Source organism: Rhinolophus ferrumequinum, chromosome 17, assembly GCF_004115265.2.
Source record: "Rhinolophus ferrumequinum isolate MPI-CBG mRhiFer1 chromosome 17, mRhiFer1_v1.p, whole genome shotgun sequence".
Classification (NCBI taxonomy): Eukaryota; Metazoa; Chordata; class Mammalia; order Chiroptera; family Rhinolophidae; genus Rhinolophus; species Rhinolophus ferrumequinum.
Genome location: NC_046300.1, coordinates 52,283,397 through 52,308,069, shown reverse-complemented (window position 1 = coordinate 52,308,069; position 24,673 = coordinate 52,283,397). Strand labels below are relative to the sequence as shown.

The 24,673-nt window shown below is 33.9% G+C and overlaps 1 protein-coding gene across 1 annotated transcript in view; it reads left to right on the top strand.

The window, feature by feature from the left end:
• DNAH12 (dynein axonemal heavy chain 12) overlaps positions 1-24,673 on the top strand; it is a 190,131-nt gene that overhangs the window by 65,486 nt on the left and 99,972 nt on the right. Inside the window, exons 19-33 of the mRNA XM_033131749.1 lie at positions 679-879; positions 2,570-2,764; positions 4,229-4,350; positions 4,446-4,728; positions 6,672-6,791; positions 7,102-7,258; positions 7,492-7,664; positions 10,321-10,473; positions 10,728-10,967; positions 11,300-11,545; positions 11,875-11,994; positions 17,148-17,257; positions 20,185-20,368; positions 20,502-20,642; positions 24,120-24,203. Of these exons, the coding sequence (XP_032987640.1) occupies positions 679-879; positions 2,570-2,764; positions 4,229-4,350; positions 4,446-4,728; positions 6,672-6,791; positions 7,102-7,258; positions 7,492-7,664; positions 10,321-10,473; positions 10,728-10,967; positions 11,300-11,545; positions 11,875-11,994; positions 17,148-17,257; positions 20,185-20,368; positions 20,502-20,642; positions 24,120-24,203 (2,529 nt within the window). The remainder of the gene's footprint in view (positions 1-678; positions 880-2,569; positions 2,765-4,228; positions 4,351-4,445; positions 4,729-6,671; positions 6,792-7,101; positions 7,259-7,491; positions 7,665-10,320; positions 10,474-10,727; positions 10,968-11,299; positions 11,546-11,874; positions 11,995-17,147; positions 17,258-20,184; positions 20,369-20,501; positions 20,643-24,119; positions 24,204-24,673) is intronic.

The window sequence follows — 24,673 nt, the reverse complement described above, 5'->3', positions numbered from 1 at the left end:
TATTGAATCAACATCAACTTTTTACATCCCTGGAATAAACATTCTATGATAAATATGCAATAATTTTTATGTACAGATATTGATATAAAGATAAGCATTAGATATTTGTATCTATATATGTGAATTGAGATTGGCCTGAAATTATCCCTTTTTTTTAATTAAAGTTTATTGAGGTGACAATTGTTAGTAAAGTTACATAGGTTTCAAGTGTACAATTCTGTAATACATCATCTATATATCACATTGTGTGTTCACCACCCAGAGTCAGTTCTCCTTCCATCACCATATATTTGATCCCTGCCACCCCTCTCCCCTCTTAACCTCTGGTAACTTCTAAACTATTGTCTGTGTCTATGGGTTTTTGTTTCTTTATTTGTTTGTCTTGTTCCTTTGTTCAGTTTTATATTCCACATGTTAGTCTAATCACATGGTTCTCGACTTTTTCTGTCTGACTTATTTAGCTTAGCATAATAATCTCAAGATCCATCCATGTTTTCATAGCAAGAGAATTTTTAAAAACATTATTGGTCTCCTTAGGAATTTTTAAATTGTTTAGCCACAGATTATTTTAAAACTGTGAAATACATCAAATGCTTACTGAGTTCACTAGGGAAAGTCAATATAGTAAATAAGATTCTTTCTTCACCATCCCATTCTTTCTCGTTTCCTCCATTTTAGGAATTTTCATTAGAGAGAGCCATGCATACAATGATAGGAACTTGGGAAGATATTGCTTTTCATATAAGTCTATATCGTGAAACTGGCGTCTATATTCTTTCTTCAGTAGATGAGATTCAGGCTCTCCTTGATGATCAAATTATAAAAACTCAGACAATGAGAGGCTCACCTTTCATCAAACCATTTGAAAAAGAGATCAAGGTATGTTAAATATGATAGCTCCTGGTCATTTATAAAAAATTGCAATCTTATTACATATATACTCTAGTGGAAATAATCAGTTTGTTGGATAGCTTTGGAGAAATACAGGAACAGATATTTAAAAATTAATGTGGAACTATATAGAACATATCTGAGACATTAATAATTTGGAAAGAACAAATTATGTTTTATTTAAAAAGATTTCCAGTGACAGTGAGAGATTTGGAAGTGAAATGGTTGGTGTTATTTATTCCAGCTTTAGACATACCAGATTCTGTTTCATGTTATATTTTTGTACCATGTAGTGAAGTTCTATATACCATGCTTTAATTATATTTGTGAACAACTAGCTTGAGGGTCTTTTGGAATAGTTAATGAATTATTTTCCACTTGAGGAAAAACAAATGATATTTGAGACTATAAGATTATTTGATATCCTTATAGTTGATGTGGGTAAATACAGAAAGCAAACAAATTATAATAACTAATATTCATAGGTAGTGTCAAAATTCTACCTGGGGACTATATATAATGGGGAAAAGACAAACAACAACAAATGGATTTTCCCCCTTATATTTATTGATTTCTAACTATGTGCCAGATACTGTTCTAGGGGCTTTACATTTATTATTAACCCATTTAATTTCCATAACAGACTTTCAAGGTAGGTACTTTTATTATCTGTATTCATAGATAAGGAATCTGAGGCATAGGAGGATAGGTAATTTACCCAAGTTTGCCCAGCTAATAAATGGCAAAGCTAGAATTTAAACCGTGGTATTAAGTATAAATAGTGTTTTTATGAAATACGTCGCCTCTCAATATTTGGAGAAGACAAAGAATTGTGTTCTTCCAAAAGGGCATAATGCTGCACATTTTCCCATTGATCAGGCTGACCTAGACTTTCCTGATAAGACATTATGTCTTTTGCAGAAGTTTCTTGTCTAACAAAGGAGAATTTACATGACAAATTTAAAAGCTCTCCTAGAGTTTCACAAACAATAAAAATATGAGGCCTAATCTCTTTTGACATTAGAACCTTAGGCCACATATTTAGGAATCAAAGAGAGATTATACAAATGACTTCAGCTAATGAAATATCTTGTTGATTCTACACCTTTGAGAGTAAGGAGACTTTTTTTAGTTAGTTTGTTTGTTTTCCAAATTGTGTTGATGTAGACCAGGGTTTTTCAACCTGGCACTAAAGACATTTTGGGCTGAATAATTCTTTGTTGTGGGGGCTGTCCTGTACATTGTAGGAAGTTTAGCAGCATTCGTGGCTTCTACCCTCTAGATATCAGTAGCACCCTCACCCTGTCAGTTGTGACAAATGAAAATGTCTCCCGACATTGTCAAATGTCCCTTGGGGTGGTGGGAGAGGATAGCCCATAGGTTGATAACCACTGATGTAGAACAGGATATATTTTTGGATACTTTTCGGACTTGGGATGGTTTACCTAGGAATTAGGAAATTGGTCTAAATAAGTACAGTCGTTTCCTACTGTGAGTTCCAAAGATTTAGGAAAACTTCAGACCTCCTAGAGTTTTTCTAAACCCATGTGAAGCACCCATAAGTGAGCTGCTGTGCGTTGATTTAAAAATAACAGTAAATTTAAAATAAATATCCCTTGCTGTAATATATATTTTGTCTTCAATAACTGGAATTTAGTAAACTATGCTTTTCATTAAGGCTTGGGAGGATCGTTTGATTCGAATACAAGAAACGATTGATGAATGGTTAAAAGTACAAGCTCAGTGGCTGTACTTGGAGCCCATTTTTTGTTCTGAGGATATCATGCAACAGATGCCAGAAGAAGGACGTCAATTTCAGATAGTAGACAGACATTGGAGGGATATCATGAAATTTTCTGTAAAAGATCCAAAGGTGAAGTGTTTGTTTTCTCTCTTACAAATAAAGGTGAACCTTTATGTTTGGCTATTAAAGAAAGCATTTGGCTTTTTTTTTTCTGATTACAAAAACAAAATCTGCTAATTGTATAAAAGCTAGAAAGTTCAGAAAAAAATATAAGGAATCATAAAGCATTAAAATAATTCTACTTATCAATTCATAAGATGCACTAGTTATAACACTGTAGTGGAACTGCTTCATAGAGACACTTAACTCACTTCTACTATATATACTTACTGCTCCCCTTCTCGTGTAAAATAAAAAGTAAAATAAAATAAAATGGAGAGAGCCAGAGAGAGAGGATGGGTAGTATAGGTGATTCACCTGACAGTCCACTCAATGACTAGATGCTTGCGAAAGAACGGAAAAAAGAATCTGCAATTCTCACAGTTGGTCTCACTTGCTGTGTGTATCTATCTCCTAGTGAATAGGAAGGAGAATGGCACCAGGTTGGAGGTGAGTCTAATGTTGAAAGACAGACTATGTAGTTTTTATACGCATAGTAGGCAAAGTCCACAGATATACGTCTACTTTTTTATCTGGTATTCAACTTAAGAAATAATTTGTTTCAGTGTTGGGTGAAAAAGTAGCTGTGCTGCACTTACTAAAAGTCAATAGCACACTGATATCTATGAGTTGTAAAGATTTTGCTTATATGTTGACTCTAGAACCTTTGTGAAACATGACTTCATATAGATCAGAAGTCAACAAATTTTTCTGCAAAGAGCCAGATGGTAAATATTTTAGGCTTTGTAAGATGTAGTTTCGTTGTTGTTGTTATTGTTGCAACTAGTCAACTGTATCATCATTGTAGCGAGAAAGCAGCCAGACAATACATAACTGAATGGATGTGTCTGAGCTACAATAAAGTTGTTTATGGACACTGACATTTTCGTGTACCATGAAATATTATTTTAATTTTTTCAACCTTTTAAAAGTGTAAAAATAATTCTTTGTGGGCCATACCTAAACTGGCGTCACAATGCATATGTACAGCAAAACATCAAGTTGTACACTGTACATATATACAATTTTTATTTGTCGGTTGTACTCATAAAACTGAAAAAAAGAACTTGTAGTCGGCTGGATTGAGCCCATGGGATGTAGTTTGCCAACTCATACATGTAGATTTAAGTTTATAGTTGACAGTTGTAAATGTAAAACTTATGTCACACAACAACCTAATAGACTCTTCCCACATCATTCGATGAAGGAGAAATGAAAATATGCAAGACAGTCATAACTTCTCATTTGTAACTAGCATCTTTGGATAAGAGGAGTTATGATTTATTGAATTTTAGTAGTTTTGTATTACAAAAACATTTCACAACTTTCATAAATCTTTTGGCATTTTAACATTTTTGACATATAATATAGATTAGTGTTTAGATTTTATATCTGTTATGTAAGTGATGAACTGAATGAATGTGTCTCTTTTAGGTTCTTGCTGCTACTTCTTTATCAGGTTTATTGGAAAAACTACAGAACTGCAATGAACTTTTGGAAAAAATTATGAAAGGGCTTAATGCATATCTTGAAAAAAAACGACTTTTCTTCCCTCGGTATAATGGATATTCAATTGTGCTATAATTAAAAGCATTTTCTGATGTGTGATGAATTATAACTAAAGCTTGTGTATTTGCCTGTTTTTTCCTAGTTTTTTCTTCTTGTCTAATGATGAAATGTTAGAGATTCTATCAGAGACCAAAGATCCACTTAGAGTTCAGCCTCATTTAAAAAAATGCTTTGAGGGTATTGCTAAATTGGAGTTTCTTCCCAATTTGGACATTAAGGCCATGTATAGTTCTGAAGGTGAGCGAGTGCAGCTGATCGCACTTATTTCCACGTCTGCAGCACGAGGTGCTGTAGAAAAGTGGCTCATTCAAGTAGAAGATTTAATGCTCCAGAGTATTCGTGATGTGATCGCTGCATCCAGGCTGGTGTGTATCCTAGAATTTAATGTATATCTTATATTCTATAAATGTTTTCTTTTAGGAGGTTTTAAATGGATACCAGTAAATTAACACTTAAAGTTCTTACTATTTTAAACCACTTATTATTTTCTCTTTTTTCAAAACGTTATTATTAAAATGGTATTAGTAAGAATTGATGATAATATGTGATTAAATGCTACAAAAGAAGAAAGGTGTTATGAGGAAGAATAATAAGGTGCTTATAATTTAGAATAGGGGAGTGGTTCTAGTGATAGGCTCTTAGAGGAAGTGAAATTGAAACTGAGACCCTAAGAATAAGTAGGAATAACTAGGTAAAGAGCAAATGGGAGAGCATTTTGGTATCCTGTGTAAAAGAAACTCAAACGTGGTTGTTGAGTGCATGATTTAGTTCACTTACTGCTGTTTACACGTAATTACTTAAAAACTCAAAATGAAATGAACAAACATTAAAGGAGGATATATATTTGAAAGAAATATAACACCTAGGCGCTAATGTACCTCGCTTATGCTAATCTGGTTAACCTAATCTTGAATGATAAACTTCAGTGTATTTCTGCTTTGGGGACCACAAGGGAACAGTTGTGTTTGTTAAAAAAAAAATCATTTTTTTTAAATAATTTTTTTTTAAATTGGGGAATATTGGGGGACAATGTGTTTTTCCAGGGCCCATCAGCGGATGCAGCTCAGGTCCAAGTCCAGTCGCCATTTTCAATCTTAGTTGCAGGGGGCACAGCCATCCCAACCATCCCATGCGGGAATTGAACTGGCAACCTTGTTGTTAAGAGCACACACTCTAACCAACTGAGCCATCTTGGCCGCCCAAAAAAGTCATTTTTAAAGGCATTGCAGCATTATATCAGCAACTCACTTTATATGAGTGAGGGATCCTTTCTCCTTCACCAAGAGCCCTATGAAATTCATCTTCTTGCAGTGGCTATTCTGTTCAGCTTCAATGCTCCTGTAGATAAATCTTGACTTTTTCTTTATTTTTTTTATACTTATGACACATAGCTAAACAACCTAAAACACATAAGAAAGAATAAAAAAAAGTATTTCCTTAATAAGTATAGAAATTTACCTTCTATGTACTTAGCAATAGCTCATCCGTACTTTGAAATTCATCCTTCTTTGAAGCTTAGGTTAGTCTGTCATTTCCATTTATTTATAAGTATTGCTAATTGAAAGGTATTTTAATAGCAATATATTTATATCCTTACATTTATATTGAACGCATATCAAAGATGGCATTATATTAAAGATGGTGTTCTATTAAAAATATAGTTTCTATTAGCATCAACTTCAAACTTTGTTCTGCAGTTGTCTTTTTAATTCATGATTTGGATCTGCTATTATCATTTACTTTTGAAGTTTAACCCGCATCCCTTTAAATGCTTTTTTAGCATAAAAATGTTAGACAGATATGAAAGTGTACTTTGAACTCAAAATCACAGGTTGGTCAATTATAATTGAACAAATATATAATTATTTAAATTATATACTCTGGTTATACAGTGTAGCTATGGATTAATAACACAAGGGTTCTAACTGATAGTCCAGTTTTCCACCAAATTGTATAGTCTCCTTTTCAATTAAATCTTGGTGTCAATATATATAATCTATCAGATTGATTTATTTTCTTACTTTTTAATAAAACCCTTACATTATAATAGAACTAGTCGGTATTCTATGTAGAAAACTTGACAACTCCTCACAGCAAAAGAGCATAAAATCCATATAAATATTTCAAAAATATAATAATTTATAAAAAAATTTCAGGTCTTTTAAATAGCCATCTAAAAGTGATCAAGTCTATATGATATTCTAGCCTACAAATGTACCAAATATTGCACTTCCCTATTGTTAGACATTAGGGTTTTTTTCTTCCCTTCATAATCTTTTGAAGTTAGAAATACTTTTCAATTGTTCAGGCTTATCCAGACTCTGCAAGAAGCAACTGGGTTCGAGAGTGGCCTGGCCAAGTTGTACTTTGTGTTTCTCAAATGTTCTGGACTTCTGAGACACAGGAAGTTATAAGTGGTGGGACAGAGGTAAAGCATTATTTGATTTTAAATAACATTCTTTTCTACATGTTGTGTTTCTTAGTTAGCTTATCTATTCTTCGCAAAGCCAATTTCCCCCCCAATTTCTACATGTAACATTAAAATTACACCATTCTTTGGAAACTTATTAATATTTTATACTAGGCTTAAACAAAATCACTCTATACTTCATTTGTATATAGAGATATAGAAATCAGAATATAGGAGTCAGAAAAGTTTTATATATAAGAGTAAATATATGAAATATATATTTTAGATATTATATATAACATTAGTTTAATTGCTTTTTATTTTATAGGCATTAAAGAAGTACTATAAGGAACTTCAGAATCAGCTAAATGATATTGTAGAGCTGGTGAGAGGCAAACTGTCGAAGCAGACCAGGACTACCCTGGGGGCTTTGGTCACTATTGACGTGCATGCTAGAGATGTGGTCATGGACATGATTGATATGGGTATGTGACTTTTCCTTTAATAGTGAAGATAAAACATCAATAGCTTCTAGAAACCAAGACTTACACTATATGTCTTTTTCTCTCAACAGAATTTGTTTCATATGGTCTTTTCTACAAATTGGAAAACATGAATTATTTTAACATTCACTCTTTTAAAAGATGATAAAAATACCTATTTTTCCAATTACTTCTATTTTAGGATTATGTGTCTTGTTTTACTTTATTCTTTTTAGGTGTCTCACATGATACAGATTTCCAGTGGCTTGCTCAGCTTCGATATTATTGGGAATATGAGAATGCTCGAGTTCGTATCATTAATTGCAATGTAAAATATGCTTATGAATATCTTGGTAATTCACCTCGACTTGTCATTACTCCTCTAACTGACAGGTGTTACAGAACATTGGTATGCATTTAAATTATTTTCATTCACACATTAAAGATTACTTTTTGGTGTGGTGTCATATTTTCTCGTCCAAATTTAACATGGCTATCCTCATTTTATTATCTGTAATTATTGAACACAGCTATCACTTCCTAATCCCAAATTCCCTTTATGTAAAATTATAGTAATGAATAATTCTGGGTGCTTTCGTAGAATACAAGAATGTTTGAATTACAGTGTTTGAAAATCATTGGGGGTAATTAGAAAAAGGAAAATATTGGAGATTTAAAGAGAAAACCGGTGCTTCAGAACATTATAGTAATTTTTGTAGTGGAGTTCTGGGAGAGATGACAGGAAAATGACGAAAGTACATTTGGGCCTTAGAACTCCAAGTTAGTTCTGTTGAATAGGAAGGAGAGAGCTGAAATGTAGGAGGGTGGTGCTGAGGTCTGTGCTTTTTAGGAAACTATGGAAGATAGAGCTATCACTATTTAAAAAAAAAAAAAACCCAAACCCTGGAAATATGGTTGCCAGATAAAATACAGGACTTCCGGGTAATTTTGAATTTCAAATAAGCGATGAAAATTTTTTTAGTATAAATATGCCCCAAATGTTGCATGGGACATTCTTAAACTAACAAATTATTCATAGTTTATTAGAAATTCAGATTTAACTGGGCATCCTATATTTTTATTTGGTAAATCTGGCACTTGGATCTGGAAATTGAGGAGGAGCATCAAGAAACCACCTGCGCTGAGTAAGTAAAATGAAAGTGTCTTTGACTGAGTTTTCTAGAAGCAGAAATGAAATGGGGATTCTTGGACAAATGATTTACTAGGGTATGCTCTCAGAAAAAAAGCCTATGAGACAGTGAGGAAAGCAGGGGAAAAGCTAAGAAAAGATGCGGTTTCATCAGATGGGTAGTCTTAGCCTAATCTCATGGGGAGCGTTCGGGCACGGATGGCATCACAGAAGTATCCCACTTTCGGCAAAGGGGTCTGGCTTTTATATCCCTTTATTGTCACTGTCTATGAGTCATCCTTGGGGTTAATGGTGTAAGAAAGCTTTCAGGTATTTGCCAAAGAGATAGATCCTACTGAGGGGAATCCTCAGGAGAGAAGAACAGTGGTGAGCTATTTGTAGCTGACACAGTAGTTGGGTGATGGATGCAATGGCTAATAAAGGGAATCTGGGTAGGGTGTTAATGCATCTACAATAAAATGTTTCACCAAACCCTCTAATTTCTCAGGAAGCTACCTGAGGGCAGGGATCATGTCTGTCTGGTTTTCTACTGCAGCCGTGAACAAGTATATAATTACTCCCTAAACATTTGTTCAGTAAATGAATCTCAAGTTTGTGTGTCTTATCTGGGATCTCAGTGAAATCAGAAGCTATGAATACTTGGAAGGCGGAAGTTAAACAACTTTGAGTTGTAAAATCAGAATCACATTAAATACTTGTACACAACACTAGATTGAAAAAAAACTAATGTATTTATTAATCATAATGAAAGGAACACACTTGTAAGCATTTTCTTGAAATTGTAAAGAAGGGAGAGACTGAGGTTTCCCGTAGTCAAATTAATGGATCTAAACTGTATAGCATTTATCATAAATTTAAGATACATAAAATATCATTGATGTTGCCTTTATTTAATTAGCTCTCTATTTTATTTTAGTAAATGTAAAAATATTTATGATTTATGATTTTCAAAGGTTTGTTTTAAAAATAGACTTTATTATTTTAGAGCAGTTTTAGGTTCATAGCAAAATTAAGCAGAAAGTACAGCGAGTTCCTACATACCCCTGCCTCCCCATAGGTACAACCTTGAGTCCCTTAACCGTATTTTTTCTAAAAGGAGTTAAGTTACAAAAACTCGCAGAGTAGTTTTCATGAAACAAACTCCATAGTTAGAGTTGACTATAATTTATATGCTTCTAAAAATTTCCAGCCACTGTTCTACTCATAGTGAGGACCCAGAAAGAATTCAGATACAGGTACTGCTGATGTTGCTCTAAAGGAGCTTACAGGCTAATTGAGAGAGAGAGCGAGAGAGAGAGAGAGAGAGAGAGAGAGAGAGAGAGAGAGAGAGAGAGAGAGAGAAAGTACATAATTAACTGTAATGCAAGGTAGAAAGAGATACTACTGGTAAGAGAAATACAGAACAGTGTTAAGGAATGGAGAAAAATACCAAGAGTAGAACCAATAGCCAAGGTGAATTTATAGATAAATTTGTATAATAGGTCATTTGTTTTTCTTCCAGCTGATAAGCCCCCATTTATAAGACTCTCTTTCAGATGTTTACTCTCTTTGCAGCTAGCCATGAGATTGTCATTACTAAACTCTATAATCATTTCCACAACCACTTCTAATTAAACTTTTCTGACCAAATGTTAATATCTCAAGGCTAGATTCTCTTTGTTTTTAAAGGCAAGTAGGATACATATAAAGTATTAAAAGATAAGGAGGTTTTGCTACATTTTCACTTTTTTTGGACTGTAAACTGCTTTTTCTTTATGCAGCTAGAAAATTGCTAAAAATTAACTGAATAATGTAATTGTGTTACTGCCTCGCTGAAGCTACAAATAAAACTAAATCCATTTTGTAAGCAATTATTTATTATGTGTTTTTTTTTCACTTAAGCATTTTTTATTTTTACGTATATTTTTCTTTTCAGATAGGTGCCTTCTATTTAAACCTTGGAGGTGCTCCGGAGGGGCCAGCAGGCACCGGTAAAACTGAAACCACCAAGGACTTGGCTAAAGCTCTTGCTGTACAGTGTGTGGTGTTCAACTGTTCAGATGGGCTAGATTATCTAGCAATGGGAAAGGTAAAATTACGTATTAAATGTGACAAACTTATAGCGAGGTCTAACTGGACAAACTGAAGCAAATGCATGGTCAAACATTATTTGAATGTAGTTTAAGCATTACTTGAACCTTGGCTTCAGGGGTAACAAAATTGTTTTTATCCTTGGGCTTTTATTAAGCTTAACTTTCACTTTTGACTTAAAATGTTAAATATTTGTTTTAATAAATGATGCCTTTTCCTAAGAAAAATCATCTCCCTTTTTCTTGTCCTTAGTTTTTTAAAGGATTGGCTTCTTCTGGTGCTTGGGCTTGCTTTGATGAATTTAATCGAATTGAGTTGGAAGTGTTGTCAGTAGTAGCTCAACAGATCCTTTGTATTCAGAGAGCCATTCAACAAAAGTTGGAAGTGTTTATTTTTGAAGGGACAGAACTTAAACTCAATCCAAACTGTTTTGTAGCTATTACCATGAATCCTGGTTATGCAGGACGTTCTGAATTGCCGGACAATCTTAAGGTAATTTTTTTCTAAGAGTGTAAATTTGTTAATCAAAAGTAACAGCAAAATCCACTCAAAATGGTATAATTTTCTCACATGTATTTGTAATCTCCCCTTTACCTTTTCCATTTTCTGTAAGGTAAACCTTCAAAAACTTTTTTAGACATTTAAAAAATGTTAAAGTACATAAAATTATTAAAGTGCTCCTGAAAACATTACAGAGTTGATGAAAGGTGCGGCACTGGGGGAATAAACTTGAATATCAACACATTATCTTTGGGTGCTTATGCTCAGCTTTAAAAATGGTTTCCTTTATGTAAATAATATGTTTCATTTATTATATACTTCAGGTTCTTTTTAGAACAGTGGCTATGATGGTTCCAAACTATGCCCTCATAGCAGAAATCTCCCTCTACTCTTATGGATTTCTGAATGCAAAACCTCTGTCTGTGAAGATAGTAATGACCTATAGGCTTTGCTCAGAGCAGCTCTCGTCACAGTTTCATTATGACTATGGAATGCGAGCAGTTAAAGCAGTTTTAGTGGCTGCTGGAAACCTAAAACTAAAATTTCCAAATGAAAATGAAGATATACTTGTAAGTATTAAATACATACTTGCGAAAGCTTCAGTAGAAAAGATAATTTTTTTTTTTTAGCAAGGTTGATTAGGAACTATAAATAGGTGAATAAGAGAGTTGTTGCTTTGAGCCTTTTTCTATGGGGTTGAAATGATAGTTTTGGGGGTTGTGTTATTCATTATACTTTATAGAATAAGAGGACCTTTTGGCTTGATGAGCATGATGTCGGCTTTTTAGTGTGGGGATTCCATGGAGCAATGTAAAAGAAACTTTGACTTTCGGCGTGGAGGGTGGAAAAAAGTAAATACTGGCAATTAACTTACATTGCACTTTTTGGATGATTTTAGCTTCTTCGATCAATTAAAGATGTAAATGAACCAAAGTTTCTATCACATGATATACCTTTATTTAATGGAATAACTAGTGACTTATTTCCTGGTATTAAACTTCCTGAAGCTGACTATCATGTAAGTAAACTTGTGAATGACTTATTCTATAAATAAATTTATCTGATGAATAGTTTACAAAGTTTTATTACATGAGTCAAATGAAATCATTCTGTTTGGAGGATAAACCTCTATTTTGGCCATCTTAGTTAATGAAAATGAGTACATTTTAGTACTTCCTGTTATATGATACCAGGGTTAACAAGATTCAAGTCAAAGATAATGTTGTAAGATAATAAATATTTTATTTCCTATCTTGTGATTTATAATACTTACCACTATGAGTACTATAGCACTATTGTGAACAGCAGGCAGAAAAGATGGTAAACTAAATGTGGTAAAACATAGTTAACACAAGAATTTGTTTCTCAAACTTTAAAGGAAACAAACCATGTGTGTTTCCAATTCCATTTAAAGTACAAACATTATAATGAGGCCTACTTATGTATACACATAAGAATAAATGCCTGCTATTTATAGCTGTTATATAATATAAAATCAAAATCAAAATTAAAATTAATTACAAACAAAACAATCTCAATTTAATGAGATAGATCATGTGTGACTAAAACGAAATTGTTACATTATGGCAATTTCTATGGTAAAATGTACAGTGAAGATTCTTTTGAGTTCAGCATGCATAAACTGTTACTGGACAGAACCAGTTCCAGTTACTCAGTAGTTGCCAGCCAAAAGACAGCTCTGAGATGATTTTATGAGAAGGAAGCCAGCAAGCAAGAACATGCTGGGGTGCATTTCCCAAAGCAGTGCGTGTCCCTGAACAAAGGATTGGATTCCTCTTTTTTCAGGGATATTATGCATAAACATTAAGGTGAGCTTCCTCATAGCACCGATAGGTGGGGACATTCCTGCACGTGAGCAATTAGAAAACATACATGTATCGTGTGTTCAAAAATGGCGGAAAATCCCTGCCCCAGGAGGAGAGTTTAGTATTATAATGAGTGTATAATGAGAAAAGTTCGTGAGCAGGTCATTAGAGAGTCCTCCAAACTGCTTTGCCTGGCCTCAGGCAGTTTCAGCCGGTTCAACCCTCTGGGCCTGCAAAACATCCTGGGCTGATCCTGCAAAACATCTCTGACAATTATCAATGTTAGGGATTATGTAGGTATGGAAGTGTTACAGGAAAAGAGGGTTCTTGGCTTCACATAGGAAAGAATTCAAACATGAGGTGGTATAGAGTTTAAAGTAGAAGTAAGTTTATTTAGCAGAGAGTAAGAAAACAAAGGCCACCACCCCATAGGCAGAATGGTGGTCTCTAGTTGCTAGTGGACGAGAGACCCCTCCATCCTCCAGACTGGGGTTTATACATATTTTCTGTTTCTGTGGAATATTTATTTGTATGGAGGAAAGGGAGGAAAGAAGAACAATGGTAAGTTTAACTTTGTAAGATGTAAGAAGAACAGGGGTACGTTTGTTTTTTAACTGTTATAAAGCACAACGTATATTTTATGTGCCATGGGCTTAACTATAGGAATAGTCATAATAGAATCTCTAGTCTTTGAATAGTCTTTGTTCTGTGTAATCGATTAACGTCTGCCTGAGTTCTGTACCTTGGAGCACGATGTGATTAAAAAGAGCTCATTATGAATAACAAAAGATACTCCTATCACTCCAGAATTCCAAGGGTTTAAGGATCTTCGTTTCAGAAACAGAGGTCAAAGACCATATATATTTTTGTATTATACCACAGGTGACTGTCAAGATGATTCAGGATATGCTAATATGATTTTTTAAAATACAAATACAAAATCTTAACATTCTCTTGGAGAACTCTTGTACTCCCATGAATATAGCAATAGATTCATGGATCCATAGATTCCAATTTGAAAAATACTACTAGGAGTTAGTGCTGGAGGGTGTGCTACCAGAATAGCTCAGTGCGCCTACAGCTCAGCCAAGAAGAGCTGTAAAAAAAAAAAACTATACCATTTTGCTTTTTAATTTGTACTGTATTCCTTTGTTTTGCCTTTACTAACTTCTTTTGGGTTTCAGGTAGTGTTTATTACTCCATTAGTCTTCTCTGTTGGTTTTTTAGTTTTACCTCAGTGGTTACTTCACAGATTAAATCTTGACTTACTACGATTTACCTTAATTTTGTATTCTACCATTTCAGAAACAATATAAGGACTTTAAATGGGATAATTCCATTATTCACTCACCCCTGCCCATTGTACTATTATTGTCATGTATTTTACTTCTACATATGTTATAAACTCCACAATACATTATTTTTGGCTTTAAGTATTAGCATTTTTTATAAAAATAGTCTTTTATATTTACCCTTTCTAGTGTTTTTTAATTCTCTCCAGCAGATATGTGCTTTCATCTGTGATCTTTTCCCTACAATGTAAAGAACATTTTTCAGTATTTCTTACGTGCATGGGTCTTCTGGAAACAAATTCTCTCAGCTTTTGTTTGTTTGAAAATGTCTTTAGCTTTCATTTTTGAAGAATAATGCCACTAGGTATAGAAATCTAGATTGGCGGAGGTTTGCCCACATGCCCCCCCCCCTCATCATTTAAAAAATGTCATTCCATTAACTCCTGGCTTTTATTGTTATGTTTAGAAGTCAGGAATTTTTCTTATTTATGTTTCCTTGACTATAATGTGTTTTTCCCCTTTGGCTGTTTTTTATATTTCTCTCCTTGTTTGATTATGTGCCTAGTGTTGTCTGTTTTATACTTATCCTGATTGGGATTTGCTGCACTTCTTGAATCTGTGGATTGATGTCTTCAGAAAATTCTCAGATAATTTAAATTGTCTTTTAAATTATTTCTTCTGCCCTATTTTCTCCTCCATTCTCTTGGGACTCCAATTACATGTATGATAGATCATTTTATATTATCTTACTTGTCTCCTACACTTTGTTTTTGCTTTTAAAAAATTGTTTTATTATCTATGCTTTAATTTGGATACTTTTTATTGACCTGTCTTTAAGATTAACGATCCTTTGGTTAGCTTTATCCAGCTTCTGATAAGCCTATGGAATGAATTCTAATTGCATATACAGTCATGCACTGTTTAACAATGGGGATACATTCTGAGAAATGTATCAGTAGGTAATTTCATCATTGTGTGAACATCATAGAGTGTACTTACACAAACCTAGATGGTACAGCCTAGTACCCACCTAGGCTGTATGGTATACACTGCTACTAGGCTACAAACCTGTGCAGCATGTTACTGTGCTGGATACTGTAGGCAATCATACCAAAAGGGTAAGTATTTGTGTATCTAAACATAGAAAAGGTACAGTAAAAATACAGTATAAAAGATGAAAAAACAGTACACCTGTATAGGGCACTTACCATTAAGGAGCTTGCAGGACTGGAGGTTGCTCTGGGTGAGTCAGTGAGTGAGTGGTGTGTGAATGTGAACTCCTAGGACATTACTGTTCGCTACTATAGACTTTATAAATGCTGTACACTTAGGCTACACTAAATTTATAAAACAACCTGAGGTTAAATCAAGCACAAGAGAAAATGATGCAATCAAGAGACATGGTAAATGTGGGATGTGTGAGGCTACTGCTGGGCGTAACACAGCATACTGTTTTACAGCAAACTTTTTATGTTAATTAGAAAGAGTACACTCTAAAATAATGACAAAAGTATAGTAGAGTAAATATATAAACCAGTAACAGTCATTTATTAATATTATCAAGTGTTATGTACTGTATATAATTGTATGTGCTATACTTTTGTATGACTGGCAGCACCGTAGGTTTGTTTACTTCAGCATCACCACAAACATGTGAGTAATGTGTTGTGCTATGATGTTATGAAAGCTATGATGTCACTAGGTGATAGGAATTTTTCAGCTCCATTATAATCTTATGGGACCACTTGTCATATATGGGGTCCGTCATTGACCAAAAAACATTAGGTGGCACATGACGGTACTTTTTGTTTTTTTAGTTTTATTTAGTGTGTCCAATTTGGTTTCATTAAGTGATCCCATTTCTTTGTTTAAATTCTTTATCTTTTTATTTATTTTCTGTTATATTGTCTGGTTTTTTTGTACATTTGTAAGTTATCTTAATGTTATTGACTGCTAATTATGACATGTGGATCATCTGTGAGTTTGTTTTACTTACTTTTTTCCCTCTTGATCATCAGTTATTTCTTATGACTTATAAATTTTGATTTTTATGTTAAAAATGTGTATAAAATAATTGTAGCGGATAATATGGTATTATTTTCCTGCAGAAGAACCATGTCTTTTCCTTTCTCAGATAGCAAAATCGAGCTCCTGATCAGTTCAATCAGGAATTGACCTAAGTCAGAGTTTTGTTGCAGCATTATTGAGCTTTAGTTTACGTCTGGTTTCAAATGTCTTTAGAGTGAGAATTGTCCTACTGTGTTATAAGGCTCTTCTCTAGCAGCATTTGTAAGGCCCTCCTCTACAGCATACCAAGACTAAGGAAATCTCTTTCTCTGTACCTTCTAGTTAAGCCCTTGATTTCTCATATCACCTCACATTCAGCATAAGCATAGGAGTGGGGAGAACTTTGTGTCTGAAGCTCCTCCCAATTCAAATCTGTCACACAAGCCCATATGCCCATTAAAATATCTGTTGGTTTCTTTCTACTTCGGCAAAGTCCCTCTGCCTGTAGCAGGCCCCATCCATTGCCCATCTATGTTCACACTTGGAAAATGTTTCCAGGGGCAAAATTAGCTATTAATGTGCACTCACTTAAGAAAGGCTCATCCCTTTCTGAAATTTAGTTCCTTTAGACTTATTTGTATTCACAGTGCTCCGGTATCTTTAAAATATTTGTGAATTTTTTTTAGCTTCTCTGTTTATTTCTAGTTACTACAGTGTGAAGGGTTGTTTGTCATCTCTTTCTATATCCTATCCAAAAGTAAAATTCTGGAAAACACCATTAAGACAGTTGTTTTCATGTAGCATATATCCACTGCTTGGTGCTATAATCTTTAGTAACTAATGGGAATATGAATAATTTAAAAGTATTTTAATTCTATTTGTTTCTCCTTTTAATTAAAAAAAATACAGCTTTAAGAAATAATTTATCAACATAAGAACATACAATTTTCTTATTCCTAAATGAAAAGTCTACATTTATGAGACGTGCGTGACATGATTTATAATGTCATTTTATAGAAATGCATTCTATTTTTCTCTTATTTTAGGAATTTTTGGAATGTGCTCATGAAGCTTGCAAAGTACACAGTCTTCAGCCTGTGAAATTTTTTCTTGAAAAAATGATTCAGACATATGAAATGATGATTGTTAGACATGGGTAAGATGATAGATTATCACTGTCTGCCAGTTTTAGAGGTTATTTTAAAATTAAACTATTAAAACAACTATAATTTGTGTATCAAAAGATCAGCAAACTTTGTATGCTAGGTAGGCCAGGGAGCAAATAGCCCCCACCCCTAATCCCTATTGCAGTGGCTCAAAAACAAAGCTTTATTTCTTTCTCATGCTATATGTCCCATAAGGATTGGTAAAGAATGCTCATTCAGTGATATAGCACTAATGACCACCACAATTTACTCTTTTGGTCATCAAATATGTTCTGCACTCTCCTTCATGCACATAAAATACACTCTTCCCTTCCAAGGAGACAACCTAAAAGTTCCAATCAATCGATGAACCAGATTCAAAGTTCAGGATACCTAGGTAATGCGTGATAGTTTGTGTATCAAATTTGGAAGTTGTTCTTCTTGATCCAGACACCTACAGACTGGAAAGTTGTGTGCCCTCCACATACCCAGTATTATACGTAGTAGTGGGTTTACCAGAACAGGACTATTGGAGAAAACACTCTTTTTCAGATTAAAGGAGACAAATAGGAGATACGGTGAAACAGGAAATGAAGCCAACGCTGGTCAGTAGCAACTGTGAAACCCAAATGGGCATGTGGGGGCCCCATTTCTGGAGATAGAGTGAAATTAATGGAGTTTAAGCTTCAGGACCTTTCTATTACAGAATTGTACACCTGAAATTTATGTAACTTTACTAACAATTGTCACTCCAATAAACTTTAATTTAAAACAAAAATTTCAAGACCTCTCACTTGTAGGGGCCACTCTAAGAAGTCATAATCATTTTGTATGCATAATTTATTATATAGGGTGTCATTAAAGTGGTTGTGGACATTTTGTGTTCACAATTGCATATATATAGTTTTTTTTCCTTAGAGAGCCTCCCATATCAATTGTATAACCTTAAAACCCCATAAAACCTGGATCCACTTTTGCTTGATTTTGCTCCCTGGAAGGGGCTTTCCAGTTAACTGTTCTCCTTGGACCTCAGTTCAACCTTTTGAGAGGTCCTTCCATCTCCATTTTCTTGCCTGATCACATGTGAAGTGGACAATAGAGAAAATGTCCTTGGAGTTGAGAAATGTTTTCAGCCTGCTCTGCCTATAGAAAGTTGAGGTCTCAAAGATCATGATAATTTTAAAGGCAGGATTTAAAAACAAAACAACCTTTGTATTATTTAAAATTTCAAACATATACAAAAATAGAGGGAATACTAGTATAGTCAACCCTCATGCATATAATACCCAATGATTATTTTTAAGTCTTGAACATGCACATGTGTTTTAGCCTAGACTGATGGTTTCTTTGTCAGTAAACGCTCTCAAAAACTTAATAAGCTTTTTATCTATTTGATTCCAGGAAACTCTATGTACCAGTAGCCATAACTACTGTCCTTATTAAGTCATTTCTGAATTTCCTGTAGAATCCTTGAACCTATCAGGCTTAATTGAGAGGGCCACACTCTTAATCTATTTTTCCTGAACTACCGGGGTGCCAAAAATATGTATACACATGACTTGTATTCATCCTTTGTTATCAGTATATATTGAGTATTACAATTTTAATACAGTTTTTTCCTTTCTTAAAATGTGTATACATTTTTGGCACTCTCTGTATTTTATCCTCCTGAAAAGATTATTGGAAACCATATTAATCTTTTATAGGTTTTAATAAAGTGATGCAATGGCCAACCCTTGATTTGATTTTTGATGCCAGGCTGAGTAGATCTTTGTTCTTCAAAGATTTTCTCAATTTATATTTTACCAATAGGGGATAAGAACAAATTGCCTCTTTCAGTCCTGCAAGTTCCTGAATTTCTGGACTCTTTCTATTCTTTTTCATTCTTGCTTGTAAACTGCCTATTTTTTTCTGGGCTTATTTCTTTTTTGTAGTTTCTTGTTAAATGCAGCCATCATTTGTCATTATATACTAATAATATTCTGTTTACTTTTTCTTTTCCCCTAAAACTACAATTTCATTGGGTGTATTATCTGTCTTCCAGTTCATTTCAAGGGATAAATTGACCAAATGTTTCATTATTGCATGACATTAATTGCCAATCTTTGAACCCCTAATAACAGTTAATTTACCACCCATGACCTGGCCTATAAGCCAAAGCTACATATTTTAGTCTTTTTTTATTATAACAAGAATACCTTCCCTCCTTCTAGGTACCAATTTCTGTCAGTAAGTATGGGCTAGGGTATTCTGTAGAAACACTCAACACCCAAATTTTAGTGATTAAAAAAACAAAGGTTTATTTCTCATTCATGCTGTATCCATCATGGGAGGTTCTGCTTATCATAATTACTCAGTGTCCCAGACTTTTGGAGCAGCCACCATCTCAACATTGTGCATCCAAGCTCTGTTAGAGGGAAAAGAAAGCTCTGTAAGTTCCCTCTCTGGCAATTCGCTATCACCTGCTAGGAAGTAACACCCATCATTTCCACTTATTACTCCTTAGTCACCTATTATTTCCACCAGAGGGTAAGGAATCCTGTGTGCAGGAGAAAGATTCAGAAATATTTGGCTAAGAGCACTAATAATTACTACAGCAAGTGAAGACTTGAGGAAAGAGAATCCTTCTCATTCCTCTCCTTAGAAGGACCCAAGTCATTTCTTTTAATGTTAAGAATATACAATTATTCAGTTTTCATTTTCATTTGGAGATTTTTTAATTCTCTTTTGTAGGTTGTAGTATTGGTGTAGAGAATTTGATTTAGAGATCAATCAGTTCAGAAGTTAAATGTATTTTCCTCATGTCTGAGAAAAATTCATATAATTTCAAAAACTATGTAATAATCATCATAGGGTAAAATTTTATATACCAGCATATAGGCAAATAACTTACTTTGATTTAGAGTCTTATTGTATAATTATTTCTTTTCTTTAATAGTTTTATGTTAGTAGGAGAGCCTTTTGCTGCTAAGACAAAAGTTCTGCATGTGCTGGCTGATACTCTAACTCTTATGAATGAACGTGGCTATGGAGAGGAAGAAAAGGTCATTTATAGGACTGTAAACCCCAAATCCATTACTATGGGCCAACTTTTTGGACAGTTTGACGCAGTATCTCATGAGGTAATCTACAGTGTAAACATTCTTAACTCTTATTGACAATGCACATTAAACCAAGAAATTTGAAGTGTTTTCATATTATCACTTTGTAGTTTTATAGAGGAAGCTTTCCAACTTTTCCATTTTTCCTCCTCAGTGGACTGATGGTATTGTGGCTAACACTTTTAGAGAATTTGCCTTATCAGAATCACCTGACCGGAAATGGGTTATATTTGATGGTCCCATTGACACTTTGTGGATAGAGAGCATGAACACAGTGTTGGATGATAATAAAAAGGTAAATCATTATTACTGAAAGCAAAACAGATGCACAATGTGAATATACCTAACACTACTGAACTATAAACTCACAAATGGCTAATTTGGTAAATTTAATGTTATATGTTTTATACCAGAATTTAAAAAAGCAAAGCAAAGCAAATGTAGATATGCTTAAGCAATGATATATGTTCAACAACTAATTGCCTAGGACTGTATATTTGAAATGAAGGATGCAGCAATTTGATTAAGTTACAAATTATCTTTTCAATGAAAACTATGCTGTAGTAAATCCTTTACTTAGTTTTTCATAGAATAAAAGTATGTTGTATTAAAATGACTGCGTAGCCGAAAGGCATAGTTATGTAATAGATGGTGATAAATTGTAAAGTGACTCCAGATCTATGGTTTCTTACAGAACTTTAATATTCTAGGAAAAAATAAAAGGGCTTCATTCCTCTTTGAAAACATCAAATGATTCAGTGCTTATATGTGGTACATTACCTTAGAAGCTGTGAGATATACAAAATAACTAGAAAATGAAAGAGTTCTAGTATTTATTTTAATTGAGAGATAACATACATAAAGTATAAAATGTGCATTAACTTTAAGTTTAGATTTTATGATTTTTTTACATAAGTGTACACTCACATAACCATCACCTAAATAAAGATGCATAAAATTTCTTGCACCCTACAAGGTTCATTCATGTTCATTTCCAATTGGTAAACTCCAGCGGCAATCACTATTCTGACTTCTACTGTAATAAATTAGCTTTGCTGGTTCTTAAACTTCATGTAAAAGGAATTATCCTCTTTAGTGTTTTCCTTTTTTTGGTTGATATAGTATCTGTGCTATTCATGTTCCATGTTATTTATTTATTTATTTATTTATTTATTTATTTATTTATTTATTTATTTAATTTATTCTTTTTATGCCTGTATTAGTATTCTACTGTATGAATATAGCGCAGTTTATTTTCATACTTATGTGAAATCACTACACCACTAAATAAGCAGATTAATTTAATTAGCATGCAAACATGTACCCAGTACTTTATCATAGGTGGTTGGTCATTTATTCATATTCTTTCTTTCATACATTCACTCATATTGATTGAGCTAAGGACAGGGGGAAGTAAACAGACAAGAATTAGTGATGATTCCGAAGAGAGGGGTTAATCAGTAGAGTCAAGTCTGAGGATTCATAGCCAGGTAGAAAGATTATCTCGTGTTGGATGAGAGGGAAGCAAGAATGGATAGGTATAGACACAGGTGAATTATGTATTTAATAGTGGAAATTTGAAAGTAAATCCTTTTGATTGTTTTTTTTCCATTTGTGAAATGGTAGGACCTGGTTCTTTGCACACTTGAGGAGAAAGAGGAAGGTTTAAATTAGCTATTTGGAAATGGGAAAGAGAGCTGTGTAGGAAAATACAGAAGTATAGCATAGTGTTACTGATGATCTGATTGAGCCGAAGACCATGAATTTTCAGTTGTAATGCCAAGGTCTGCCTTTGTGAGATCTTCTCTAACAGTCTAAGCAGTTTGGTTGTGGATGTAGATAATGTTGCTAGATTGGAAATACAGAGACTTTAAAGATATTGGCATGAGAATGATAGAAATGCTACACCAGAGAACAGAAGCTGCTTAATAATGGAGGAAGTGAAAACAACAGGGATATGAAAACGAAGAGAAAAAATGTGTAGTAGGAGTCAATGAGTGAGAAAGCTGGATAGGTAGGAGTCTGTGGTCAGAGACTGGGATGCTTGAGTTTAGTATTTCAGAATTGTGTAGTGTTCCAGGAGAGAAGTTCCCAGGTACATAAAGTGGATGTCTGAAGTGGAGTAGGGGAAAAGTAAGTAAAGACAAGGTGGTCATGGATCCAAGGTTTATAAGATGCTCCCCTTCATAAGTGCTGGATCAGGCCAGAGTTATAGTAGAAAGAGATTGAACCAAGTTCCAAAAGCTTGAACTAACAAGGGGGGATGATTGGGTGCTGGTGACAGCAGCAAGCAGGTTTGTCAGAGGAGCAAGGGTTGTACCAAAGATTGGAGTAGATGTGTTTGGGAAACAGCATGAGGGTGTGAGGAGAAAGCTGACTCCACCTCCCAAATCTGTAGTGAGTAGAAGAACATTTACTGAAATAATTTGGTAGAAGGTTAAAAGTATTCTGGACCAGCACTGTCCAATAAAACGTTCTGCAGATGTAAATATCTGCACTGCCAATAAGACAGCCTCTCGTCACGTGGCTTATTGAGCATTCATGCATACATTGAGCATTTGAAATGTGGCTTAGTGCAATTGAAGAACTGACTTTAAATGTTGTTTAACTTTCATTCGTTAAGCTAAATATAAATAACCACACATGATTACTGGTTAGTATATTGGACAGTCCAGGTCTAGACCATTTATTTATTTTACAGATCAGAAACAGATCCAAAAATGGTAAGTGTCACATTGTTGACATATGATTAGATAGGGGCAAAACTGGGACTATAGTAGAGGCAAAGAAGAAACACTGAAAAATAAATGACTAGGAATAATTTATTTATCATTATTATTTTATCATAATTTATTTATCATTATTATTAATGATAATTCCAAAGATAGAAGCCAACGGATTGAGAAGACAGGATGACTTTAATAATAATATGCAAGAAAGGAGTTTGGCAGGAAGCAGTTGCAAATTCAATTTTTACATATTTGATCAAAAAGGAATATTTTAGATTAAAAGAGACCTAGGAGACATAGCAAACACAATGCCTAGTCATTGATGGAATTTTAATTTGAATAAATCAGTGGAAAAGACATTTCTGGTACACTTGAGGAAATTTGAGTATTACATGAGTTGATGATATTAGATGATTAGAAAGAAATTATTGATAATTTTGTTAGATGTGATCATATTATTGTGGTTATATAGAAAAGTCCTTATTTTTTTGATGAATATTGACATATTTGGATGTGAAATGCCATGGTATGTGTAATGCTTTTTAAAATAATTTTTTTAAAGATGAAACAAATATGGCAAAATGTTAACATTGGTAAAATCTAGGAGATGGGTATACGAGTGTTCACATTATTCTCTTTTCTATTTCTCTTTTTTTATTAATAAAAAGTCTCTGACAACTTTATAAAATCGAGAGTATTTCATATAATTTTATTAATAACAAAAACTGAGATTTGTACAGGATTTTATAGCTTTTGCCATCTGTTATTTAGCTCCCCCACCCTCCCCACCCCCACACACAACTCTATGAGAGAGAAATTATCCCTGTTTATAGATGAAGAGCCTTGAGATTCAGGGATGTCATGTATTTGCTTACCTGGTAAGTAATTGACAGAGCTAGACCTAGCATTATGATTTTCTGGCTTCCATTCTAATACTTATTACATCATATCACAGGATATACATTGTGTTATAAATAGAATAAATTCTTACCTGAGAAGTTTGAGAATTTTTATATAAACATCTGAAAAATAATTGCTTTTAGCTTTGCCTTATGAGTGGAGAAATCATTCAAATGTCTCCTCAAATGAGCCTCATCTTTGAAGCAATGGACCTTTCCCAGGCCTCAGTAAGTTCAGAATTTTACATAACAGTAGTTTGTTTATTTGTTCGTTCGTTCATTCATTCATTCATTCATTTAGTCAATAAGTTTTTTTTATCATGTCTCAGAAGATGAGTTAGGCACTATGAGTACAAAGATAAGTAAGACACAGTGTATGCTCATTTAAGGAGGAGGAGAAGCATGCTAATAAATAATGCCAATATAGAGTTACATGTTAGGGCTCTGAATATTGAGGGGATGAGTGCCCCAGAGGGGAATGGATAGTGGAGGACCATGGAAAGCATTTGTGTATTTCATCTGGTTTTAAAGGGTAAGACTTCTCCAGGGAGTTTGGTTGAAGCTGGTCATTCCAAATCATGACAAGGTATAATATAAAGACCTGAAGCCATGACATGCCTGGGGAACTGTGACTGCAAATAGTTTCATCTAATGTATGTGAGACTGTAGAGGAAGACAGGAGCCAGCTCATGAAAGGC